The 12348-nt window shown below is 48.2% G+C and overlaps 1 protein-coding gene across 1 annotated transcript in view; it reads left to right on the top strand.

The window, feature by feature from the left end:
* SPTBN4 (spectrin beta, non-erythrocytic 4) overlaps window positions 1–12348 on the top strand; it is a 331378-nt gene that overhangs the window by 298471 nt on the left and 20559 nt on the right. The window contains exons 34-35 of the mRNA XM_063937686.1: window positions 5948–6014; window positions 6124–6401. Of these exons, the coding sequence (XP_063793756.1) occupies window positions 5948–6014; window positions 6124–6401 (345 nt within the window). The remainder of the gene's footprint in view (window positions 1–5947; window positions 6015–6123; window positions 6402–12348) is intronic.

The raw sequence follows: 12348 nt of genomic DNA, 5'->3' as shown, positions 1-12348 counted from the left end.
ACCAATCAGTCAAAGCTTTTCAGCCTCCCAGCATGCAACGGACCCGTCCATATATCCCTGCCTCCTGGCTTAGACAAATGAGTTGTTTTCCCAAAGCTTAAGGCAGGAGCATCATAGATAGCCCTAATCAGGGGAGAAGAAAACACATGCACACCCTTCCGTACAAGAAGGAAGAGGTTAGCGAGTAAAAGGATCCTCAAATCAGGTGTGTCAGGGTGGGATCCCTGTGGATCCTGTGAACTTAAAAGAAATACCGTTATCCACAGGATAACATTGGGATTTCCCAAAGCAATTTAGTGGTGGGGACACTCCTGATTGGACAGGAGAATCCTTCGCCCGAATTCAGCGTCCTGAGAGGCAAAGGTATCAACGGCATAATGTCTAATGAATGTGTTAATGGAAGACCTTACATATCTGTTCTGCTGAAGCGCCACGTTGTGCTGCCCATGATGGACCTACCTTACGAGTAGAGTGAGCAGAGACATTAGCCGGCACAGGGAGATTAGCGTGAGAATATGCTTCTGAAATAGTCATCCGAAGCCACCTCGCCAGTGTCAGCTTATCAGCAGGCCATCCTCTCTTGTGAAATCCGTAGAGAATGAAGAGAGAATCTGTCTTTCTGATGGCACTGGTACGATCCACGTAGATCCTTACGACATGGACCACGTCCAGCGATGCATCTCCCGCAGAAAGGCCCGGTTCCTGGAAAGCCGGTACTACAATTTAAGGTGAAATTTAGACACCACCTTGGGAAGATACCTAGATTTATTTCTGAGAACCGCTCTATCTGGATAAAAGACCAGAAATGGAGGACGACATAACAATGCCCCTAAATCTGACACTCTTCTAGCTGACGCCATGGCCAATAGAAAGAGAACTTTACCTGTCAACCATTTAAGATCCACTCTATTAAGTGGTTCAAATGGGGCAACTTGAAGGGTCTTTAGGACTAAACTTAATTCCCAAGGCACTTTAGGAGGAACAAAAGGAGGTTGAATGCGCAGCATTACCTGGAAAAAAGTACGCACATCCTGTAAGTTGGCAATTATCTTTTGGAACCATACAGTCAACCATACACTTGCACTCTCAAGGAAGCCACCTTCAAACCTTTATCCATTCCTGCCTGAAGGAATGCTAAGACCCTGGAAACTCTGAAAGACCTAGGGTCCTTTTTCCGTTCACTGCACCAATGAATATAGGTTTGCCAAATTCAGTGATAAATTTGAGCTGAGGAAGGTTTCCTTGATCTGAGCATTGTTTGAATTACCTGTTGTGAGAATCCTCTTGACTTCAGGATAGAGGTCTCAAGAGCCATGCCGTCAAAGACAGTCGATCCAGATGTCTGTGATAACAAGGACCCTGTGTCAGTAGAGCTGGACGTTGAGGGAGCAGGAATGGAACATCCATCTACATTCTCTGCAGATCTGTGTACCAATGTCTTCTAGGCCAAGCCGGTGCTATTAGTATCACGCCACCCTTTCCTTGCTTTATCCTTCTCACCACCCTGGGTAATAAGGTGATTGGAGGAAACACATAGGCCAGATAAGAGTCCCATCTCACCGACTGGGCATCCACAAAGATCGCTCTGGAATCCTTTGTTCTTGACCCGTATGCGAGAACTTTGTTGTTCTGATGAGACGCCATGAGATCTATCTCTGGCAACCCCACTTGTCGACTAGAGTCTGTAAGACCTCTGGGTGTAGAGCCCATTCGCTTGCCTGAATGGCGTGTCGACTGAAAATCCGCTTCCCAGTTTAGGACTCCCAGAACGAACACTGCGGACAAGGCTGGATGATGAAGTTCTGCCCACTTTAGTGTGTGACTTACCTCCTTCATAGTTTTTAGGCTGCGAGTTCCTCCCTGATAGTTGAGGTACGCTACTGCTGTTGCATTGTCCGAGAGGATCTGAACTTGTTTTCCCCGAAGGATATCCTTTGCCTGAATCGGTGCCATGTATATGGCCTTATATTCCAATATATTTATTGGCAGGTAACCTTCTTCCTTGGTCCATTGCCCCTGGAAACAAAACCTTCCTGACACTGCTCCCCAGCCCTGGAGACTGGCATCTGTTGTCAGAATTTCCCAATCTGATATCCAAAAGGGTCTCCTTTTGTCCAGATGGGATGTCTGTAGCCACCAGGCTAATGACCTCCTAACTTCCAGCGTAAGGACCATAGTCTGCGTTTTTATCATCTGATGAAACCCATTCCATTTGGCAAGGATCAGATACTGCAGAGGCCTCGAGTGGAACTGAGCATACTCCACCATGTTGAATGTTGACACCATCAATCCCATCACACGCATTACTGCGTGATTGAATACCCTTTGACTGTATAGCAGCTCCTGAATTCTTGACCGAACTTTGGATATCTTGTTCAGAGGTAAAAATACTCTTTGAAGGCTTGAATCCAGTATAGCCCCCAAGTGAGTAATCTGCTGTGACGGAACCAGAGACGATTTTGCCCAATTTATGAGCCACCCGTGCTTCTGCAGACACGTTATTGTCTGTTGCAGATGACACAGGAGCAATTCCTGAGGCTGTGGCAGGATTAAAAGATCGTTGAGGTATGGACAAATTCTTATCCCCTGCTGGCACAGATAAGCTGCCATTACCACCATAATTTTGGCTGTGGCTAACCCAAAAGGCAGGACCTGGAACTGAAAATGCTGTTGGAGGATAGCAAACCTGAGATAGCACTGATGGGACCAGTAGCGGAGCGAACCTGAGATAGCACAGATGGGACCAGTAGCAGATCTTGCTCCAATTGCACACAGGATTTTTGCCCGGGGCGCCGCCGCCGTAGCAAGATCCGCTACTGGTGGTGCCCCCCGGTGCTGTGCAGTCACAGCTGTGCAGTGCGCGATGCACTGCATGGCATTGTAGGAGCGGCACATAGACACTAGGGGTCATAATTGACCTCTAGTGTCTATGCTGTGCTATGGGAGAGACGTCATGACGTCTCTCCCATAGATCAGAGGAGCGGCGGACGGAGATGGAGATGGAGGTAAGCAGCGGACGGGAATCAGGAACGGGGATGGTGAGTATTAATTAATTAATTTTTATTTTTTTATGTAAGCGGCACAAACGGGGGCACAAATCTACAGGGGGCACAAACAGGGGCACAAGTCTACAGGGGGCACAAACGGGAGCACAAGTCTACAGGGGGCACAAGTCTACAGGGGGCATACCGGACCACGCCCCTTTATGAAGCCACGCCCCTATTTTCACCTGGGGCGCCACAAGGGCTAGAACCGGCCCTGGATGGGACAGTGCTATAGGAACTAGGTAGGTAAGATCCTGGATATCCAGGAATACTGTATAATCCCCTGGCTCCATGGCCAAAATGATGGAACGTAAAGTCTCCATATGAAACCGAGGTACCCAAATGTACTTGTTCAGCACTTTGAGATTGAGTATGGGCCGGAATGACCCATTTGGCTTCTGAACTAGAAACAGATTGGAGTAAAAACCTTGTCCTCGTTGTGTAGGAGCAACTGGAATGATTACCCCTGACTGAAGCAATTTCTGAACTGCCTCTTGCAAAGCCCTGGCTTTTGTCTGTACCCGAGATGGGCTGGTCTAAAAAGTCCTTCAAGGTGGGTGTTTCTTGAAGGCAAATGCATAACCGAGAGATACCGGGTGGGTGTTTCTTGAAGGCAAATGCATAACCGAGAGATACCGCTTCCTGCACCCAGGCATCTGCTGTAGACTGCTGCCAGATCTGAGCAAACTGAAGAAGTCGACCCCCCAGCTGGAGGCCCGTACCATCAGGCCGATGGCTTATTTTCTGTTTTACCAACCGGTCCTCAGGTAGCCCAATGCTTTTTAGTCTTTCCAGACTTGTTGTATTAGGGCTGTTTGCTATCACTTTTCCCTTTAGCTTTTCCTTGAGACCAAAAGGGCCGAAAAGCTGGAACTTTAGGTTTGAATTTGTATGTGGAAGGAAACTTTACTTTCTTGGAGTCTGCTTCTGACTCCAAAATATCTGTCAATTCTTTACCAAAAAGAATATCTCCAGCGAAAGGTAAAGACTCCAAAACCTTTTTAGATTCTGAATCAACTTTCCATGGGGGTCATTCTGAGTTGATCGCTCGCTAGCAGTTTTTAGCAGCCGTGCAAACGCTAAGCCGCCGCCCTCTGGGAGTGTATTTTAGTTAAGCAGAAGTGCGAACGAAAGGATCGCAGAGCGGCTCCAGACCTACTCCTAGCTTGCGATCACTTCAGACTGTTCAGTTCCGGATTTGACGTCACAAACACGCCCTGCGTTCGGCCAGCCACGCTTGCGTTTTCCCTGGCACGCCTGCGTTTTTTCTAACACACCCTGAAAACGGTCAGTTGACACCCAGAAACTCCCCTTTCCTGTCAATCACTCTGCGGCTGGCATTGCGACTGAAAAGCGTCGCTAGACCTTGTGTAAAAATACATCGGCCGTTGTGAAAGTACGTTGCGCGTGCGCACTGCGCCGCATACGCATGCGCAGAAGTGCCGCTTTTTCACTTAATCGCTGCGCTGCGAACATTTTTCACTAGCGATCAACTCGGAATGACCCCCCATGTACGTTGCCAAACTGCTCTGCGAGCGGCTACTGTTGAAGCTGTTATACATTAGTATAATAAGCAATATGAGCACATAATCAACTACAGATACATTTCAAGTATGTAGGAGAAACATATTACTGCATTCCTTTATAAAAGTTTTAACCGTATTCAGACACATAGCGAAAGACACCACAGTAATATTATCAGACTCGTATGCATTATGCACTTATCCAACTATTCGTACTCAAAAGGTAGAGACTTAGTGCTGTATAACCCATACTCGGTAGAGTGGGATACAGGGAGCCCTACTCCGCTTCCAGGATCAATCAATACGTCTGCCAACGCTGAGTGGATCCAGACGCTATTAGTGTACACTGCCGCTCCGTGAACCTATAGTGAACACAGTCGCCCAAGTGAACACTGACGCACCAGTCACACAGCCGCCTATGCTGTGACTGGGTCCCTTAGTACACAGCATCTCAGATGAAAGCGGGAAAATAGTTCATGGCGGGAGACTCGGAGGAAACTGGTCTTGAACTGGGGGGGAGGGGCGACCAGGAGAGCATCTGACTCCCCACTGCTGACATCAACCCTAGGGATCGCGGCCTCATACTACTCCTGGAGCTTATGATCCCTAAGGGCTAGCGGTGGTGCACCTGAGGTGGTAGCCGTGTCAGCGACTGTTTAGTAGTCCCCTCCCAAAGCAATGCGGCTGTGTCCGTATTCCCCCTCTAAGCGGAACCGATGCCTTACCTTCTCCCCGTGATCCGGCCACAGCCTGGTAACATCTGCTGGACCTACTAGTATATCCAACACAGACACCCGCCGAAACAGCATTGTACTCATGGGTAAGCGTTGTCGCTGCCTGGCGGAGAGAGTTGTTGGAGCGACTCTTTCTAAGGTACGTATAAGATGCTGTTTAGATAGATCACTCAAAAAAATATTAAGACTATAAAAATAAAATAAGAAAGTTTATGGCTGCTAAAAACCAGTAGCCCATTGACCATGGTCCGGCTCCTGCTGCACCAAACAAAAAATTGATTTGTCTGAGCCAGGAGGATATATGGACGGGCCCGTTGCATGCTGGGAGGCTGAAAAGCTTTGACCGATTGGTGCAAATCCGCTGTCGCTTCATCATATCCCAATGTTATCCTGTGGATAACCTGTGGACCCTTCCGGAGAAATGCGTAATCTCTCATATGCGCTGTATGCAAACAGGCACTACATGCCTCCATGCACAGAGATCCGCCTGACTCAGAATTAGCTCCCATGTCTATATGCCCATTGGGAAAGGTGAAAGATTTGCCCTGTTGCCTGTTTATGAGGAAGGGGGAAGAAGGTTTGTGTAATGAGGTCTGTGTGTTAGGAGATTACAAGTAATTGTTGGTCTGATCATATATTTCTCTAGGAAGGCAACACTTGCGGACATTGTAGAACAGCTGCAGGAGAAAGAAGCATTGCAGAACAACCCTGAAGTATGTACTCAGTGTATCAATGTAAACGTCAATGTGCTACACAAAGACAATGTTATATTGTTTTGTCCTGCAGCGGCAGATTCTCACTACTGCACTCTCTCCATTGCAGAGTCGCGACTCTCCTGCACGATTACCCAATGGTGTGGAAAAACTTCAAGAAAGAACGACAAGACCTGACCGGCCAAGAGCACGAGACAGACCCAAGCCAAGGAGAAGACCTCGACCCAAAGACCCAAACCAACCACCGGGTGAGGCAAGGAGATCCCGCTCAGCTCCAGCACAGAGCAATGCACCTCCTCCCCCACCTCCCACCCATACAGTACAGCAGGAAGGATACCTATTCAGGAAACATGAGCTGGATGGTCCCAGCAAAAAGGCCTCAAACAGGTACACACAAGCAGCACTGGCATGCACGTTGTTCTACTGAGGGAACAGAGCTATGGTTTAATCATCTAGAACTGGTATACAGTATATAACATTGAAGCAACTCCAGTCCTCAAGTACCACCCACAGGTCAGTTTTGTGTCTTCCTTTAATCATGCACAGGTGAGCTGATCTGTTTTGCTGGGTCAGTAATTATCCCACCTGCTTTAATAGACAGAAATCCACAAAACATGACCTGCTGGGGAAATTTGAAGGCTGAGGTTGAGAACCAGCAAATTTCTGAGGCAATTATCAAGAAATAACTGGAAATTATTTATATATAGAACTGTAAAACTTGTTGGAGATAGCCTATACATTTCAGTAGTGGGTAGTTCGATGTTCTAAAAGAGGGCCAGCCAACATGCGTTCCTCCAGCCGCTGTGGAACTAGACATCCCAGCATTCCCTGCCACAGTTTTGCTATTAGAGCATGCAAAAACTGGCAGGGAGGACACAGCATCTGTAGGGCTTGCATGTTGGATGCCACTGTTCTAGAACAAGTTTTGTATAATCCGTGTCATACTAGCTAATACCAACACTTTCTCTATCGTCCTAGTGGATGCTGGGGTTCCTGAAAGGACCATGGGGAATAGCGGCTCCGCAGGAGACAGGGCACAAAAAGTAAAGCTTTAGGATCAGGTGGTGTGCACTGGCTCCTCCCCCTATGACCCTCCTCCAAGCCAGTTAGATTTTTGTGCCCGGCCGAGAAGGGTGCAATCTAGGTGGCTCTCCTAAAGAGCTGCTTAGAAAAGTTTAGCTTAGGTTTTTTATTTTACAGTGAGTCCTGCTGGCAACAGGATCACTGCAACGAGGGACTTAGGGGAGAAGAAGTGAACTCACCTGCGTGCAGGATGGATTGGCTTCTTGGCTACTGGACATCAGCTCCAGAGGGACGATCACAGGTACAGCCTGGATGGTCACCGGAGCCTTGCCGCCGGCCCCCTTGCAGATGCTGAAGTAAGAAGAGGTCCAGAATCGGCGGCAGAAGACTCCTCAGTCTTCTAAAGGTAGCGCACAGCACTGCAGCTGTGCGCCATTTTCCTCTCAGCACACTTCACACGGCAGTCACTGAGGGTGCAGGGCGCTGGGAGGGGGGCGCCCTGGGAGGCAAATGAAAACCTATTTTGGCTAAAAATACCTCACATATAGCCTCCGGAGGCTATATGGAGATATTTAACCCCTGCCAGAATCCGTTAAAAGCGGGAGACGAGGCCGCCGAAAAAGGGGCGGGGCCTATCTCCTCAGCACACAGCGCCATTTTCCCTCACAGAAAGGCTGGAGGGAAGGCTCCCAGGCTCTCCCCTGCACTGCACTACAGAAACAGGGTTAAAACAGAGAGGGGGGGCACTAATTTGGCGTTAGAAATATATAAAACAGATGCTATAAGGGAAAACACTTATATAAGGTTGTCCCTATATAATTATAGCGTTTTTGGTGTGTGCTGGCAAACTCTCCCTCTGTCTCTCCAAAGGGCTAGTGGGTCCTGTCCTCTATCAGAGCATTCCCTGTGTGTGTGCTGTGTGTCGGTACGTGTGTGTCGACATGTATGAGGACGATGTTGGTGAGGAGGCGGAGCAATTGCCTGTAATGGTGATGTCACTCTCTAGGGAGTCGACACCGGAATGGATGGCTTATGTAGGGAATTACGTGATAATGTCAACACGCTGCAAGGTCGGTTGACGACATGAGACGGCCGACATATACCGGTCCAGACGTCTCAAAAAAACACCGTCAGGGGTTTTAAAACGCCCGTTTACTTTAGTCGGTCGACACAGACACAGACAGGGACACTGAATCCAGTGTCGACGGTGAATAAACAAACGTATTCCTTATTAGGGCCACACGTTAAAGGCAATGAAGGAGGTGTTACATATTTCTGATACTACAAGTACCACAAAAGAGGGTATTATGTGGGATGTGAAAAAACTACAGTAGTTTTTCCTGAATCAGATAAATTAAATAAAGTGTGTGATGATGCGTGGGTTCCCCCCCGATAGAAAATTATGGGCGGTATACCCTTTCCCGCCAGAAGTTAGGGCGCGTTGGGAAACACCCCTTAGGGTGGATAAGGCGCTCACACGCTTATCAAAACAAGTGGCGGTACCGTCTATAGATAGGGCCGTCCTCAAGGACCAGCTGACAGGAGGCTGGAAAATATCATAAAAAGTATATACACACATACTGGTGTTATACTGCGACCAGCGATCGCCTCAGCCTGGATGTGCAGAGCTGGGGTGGCTTGGTCGGATTCCCTGACTAAAAATATTGATACCCTTGACAGGGACAGTATTTTATTGACTATAGAGCATTTAAAGGATGCATTTCTATATATGCGAGATGCACAGAGGGATATTTGCACTCTGGCATCAAGAGTAAATGCGATGTCCATATCTGCCAGAAGATGTTATGGACACGACAGTGGTCAGGTGATGCAGATTCCAAACGGCAAAAAGGTGTATTGCCGTATAAAGGAAGAGGAGTTTTTTGGGGTCGGTCCATCGGACCTGGTGGCCACGACAACTGCTGGAAAATCCACCGTTTTTACCCTAAGTCACATCTCTGCAGAAAAAGACACCGTCTTTTCAACCTCAGTCTTTTCGTCCCTATAAGATCATATCTGCCCAGGGATAGAGGAAAGGGAAGAAGACTGCAGCAGGCAGCCCATTCCCAGGAACAGAAGCGCTCCACCGCTTCTGACAAGTTCTCAGCATGGCGCTGAGACCGTACAGGACCCCTGGATCCTACAAGTAGTATCCCAGGGGTACAGATTGGAATGTAGAGACGTTTCCTCTTCGCAGGCTCCTGAAGTCTGCTTTACCAAGGTCTCCCTCCGACAAGGAGGCAGTATGGGAAAAAATTTCACAAGCTGTATTCCCAGCAGGTGATAATTAAATTACCCCTCCTACTACAAGGAAAAGGGGTATTATTCCACACTATATTGTGGTACTGAAGCCAGAAGGCTAGGTGAGACTTATTCTAAAAAAATTTTTGAACACTTACAAAGGTTCAAATCAAGATGGAGTCACTCAGAGCAGTGATACCGAACCAGGAAGAAGGGGACTATATAGTGTCCGGGGACATCAGGGATGCTTACCTCTATGTCCCAAATTTGCCCTTCTCACTAAGGGTACCTCAGGTTCGTGGTGCAGAACTGTCACTATCAGTTTTAGACGCTGCCGTTTGGATTGTCCACGGCACCCTGGGTCTTTACCAAGGTAATGGCCGAAATGATGATTCTTCTTCGAAGAAAAGGCGTCTTAATTATCCCTTACTTGGACGATCTCCTGATAAGGGCATAGTCCAGGGAACAGTTGGAGGTCGGAGTAGCACTATCTCGGATACTGCTACAACAGCACGGGTGGATTCTAAATATTCCAAAATCGCAGCTGATCCCGACGACACGTCTGCTGTGCCTAGGGATGATTCTGGACACAGTCCAGAAAAAGGTGTTTCTCCCGGAAGAGAAAGCCAGGGAGTTATCCGAGCTAGTCAGGAACCTCCTAAAAACAGTGCATCATTGCACAAGGGTCCTGGTAAAAATGGTGGCTTCCTACGAAGCAATTCCATTCGGCAGATTTCACGCAAGAACTTTTCAGTGGGATCTGCTGGACAAATGGTCCGGATCGCATCTTCAGATGCATCAGCGGATAACCCTATATAGGACAAGGGTGTCTCTCCTGTGGTGGTTATAGAGTGCCCATCTTCTAGAGGGCCGCAGATTTGGCATTCAGGATTGGATGCTGGTGACCACGGAGCCCAGCCCGAGAGGCTGGGGAGCAGTCACACAAGGAAAAAATTTCCAGGGAGTGTGATCAAGTCTGGAGACTTTTCTCCACATAAATATACTGGAGCTAAGGGTAAATTTATAATACTCTAAGCTTAGCAAGACCTCTGCTTCAAGGTCAGCCGGTATTGATCCAGTGGGAAAAACATCACGGCAGTCGCCCACGTAAACAGACAGGGCGACACAAGAAGCAGGAGGGCAATGGCAAAAACTGCAAGGACTTTTCGCTGGGCGGAAAATCATGTGATAGCACTGTCAGCAGTGTTTCATCCCGGGAATGGAAACTGGGAAGCAGACTTCCTCAGCAGGCACGACCTCCACCCGGGAGAGTGGAAACTTCATCGGGAAGTTTTTTCCACATGATTGTAAACCGTTGGGAAATACCAAAGGTGGACATGATGGCGTCCCGTCTGAACAAAAAACGGGACAGGTATTGCGCCAGGTCAAGAGACCCTCAGGCAATAGCTGTGGACGTTCTAGTAACACCGTGGGTGTACCAGTCGGTGTATGTGTTCCCTCCTCTGCTTCTCATACCTAAGGTGCTGAGAATTATAAGACGTAGAGGAGTAAGAACTATACTCATGGCTCCGGATTGGCCAAGAAGGACTTGGTACCCGGAACTTCAAGAGATGCTTACAGAGGTTTTATGGCCTCTGCCGCTAAGAAGGGACTTGCTTCAGAAAGTACCATGTCTGTTCCAAGACTTACCGCAGCTGCGTTTGTCGGCATGGCGGTGGAACGCCGGATCCTAAGGGAAAAAGGCATTCCGGAAGAGGTCATTCCTACCCTGGTCAAAGCCAGAAAGGAGGTGACCGCACAACATTATCACCACATGTGGCGAAAATATGTTGCGTGGTGTGAGGCCAGGAAGGCCCCACAAAGAAATTTCAACTCGGTCGTTTCCTGCATTTCCTGAAAACAGGAGTGTCTATGGGCCTCAAATTGGGGTCCATTAAGGTTCAAATTTCGGCCCTGTCGATTTTCTTCCAGAAAGAATTGGCTTCAGTTCCTGAAGTCCAGAATTTTGTCAAGGGAGTATTGCATATACAACCCCCTTTTGTGCCTCCAGTGGCACTGTGGGATCTCAACGTAGTTCTGGGATTCCTCAAATCACATTGGTTTAAAACCAGTCAAATCTGTGGATTTGAAGCATCTCACATGAAAAGTGACCATGATCTTGGCCCTGGCCTGGACCAGGCGAGTGTCACATTGGTGGTTTTTTCTCAAAAAAGCCCATATCTGTTTGTCCATTCGGACAGGGCAGAGCTGCGGACTCGTCCCCAGTTCTCTCCCTAAGGTGGTGTCAGTGTTTCACCTGAACCAGCTTATTGTGGTGCCTTGCACCTACTAGGGACTTGGAGGACTCCAAGTTGCTAGATGTTGTCAGGGCCCTGAAAATATATGTTTCCAGGACGGCTGGAGTCAGGAAATCTGACTTGCTGTTATCCTGTATGCACCCAACAAACTGGGTGCTTTTGCTTCTAAGCAGACTATTGCTAGTTGGATGTGTAATACAATTCAGCTTGCACATTCTGTGGCAGGCCTGCCACAGCCAAAATATGTAAATGCCCATTCCACAAGGAAGGTGGGCTCATCTTGGGCGGCTGCCCGAGGGGTCTCGGCTTTTACAACTTTGCCGAGCGGTTATTTAGTCAGGGGCAAACACGTTTGTAAAATCCTACAAATTTGATACCCTGGCTAAGGAGGTCCTGGAGTTCTCTCATTCGGTGCTGCAGAGTCATCCGCACTCTCCCGCCCGTTTGGGAGCTTTGGTATTATCCCCATGGTCCTTTCAGGAACCCCAGCATCCACTAGGACGATAGAGAAAATAAGAATTTACTTACCGATAATTCTATTTCTCGGAGTCCGTAGTGGATGCTGGGCGCCCATCCCAAGTGCGGATTATCTGCAATACTTGTACATAGTTACAAAAATCGGGTTATTATTGTTGTGAGCCATCTTTTCAGAGGCTCCGCTGTTATCATACTGTTAACTGGGTTCAGATCACAGGTTGTACAGTGTGATTGGTGTGGCTGGTATGAGTCTTACCCGGGATTCAAAATCCTTCCTTATTATGTACGCTCGTCCGGGCACAGTCTCTAACTGGCTTGGAGGAGGGTCATAGGGG

This window comes from Pseudophryne corroboree, chromosome 8 (assembly GCF_028390025.1).
Source record: "Pseudophryne corroboree isolate aPseCor3 chromosome 8, aPseCor3.hap2, whole genome shotgun sequence".
In the NCBI taxonomy this organism is placed as follows: domain Eukaryota; kingdom Metazoa; phylum Chordata; class Amphibia; order Anura; family Myobatrachidae; genus Pseudophryne; species Pseudophryne corroboree.
Note: the sequence above shows the minus strand (reverse complement) of the source record. Positions and strands in the feature narration are given on the sequence as shown.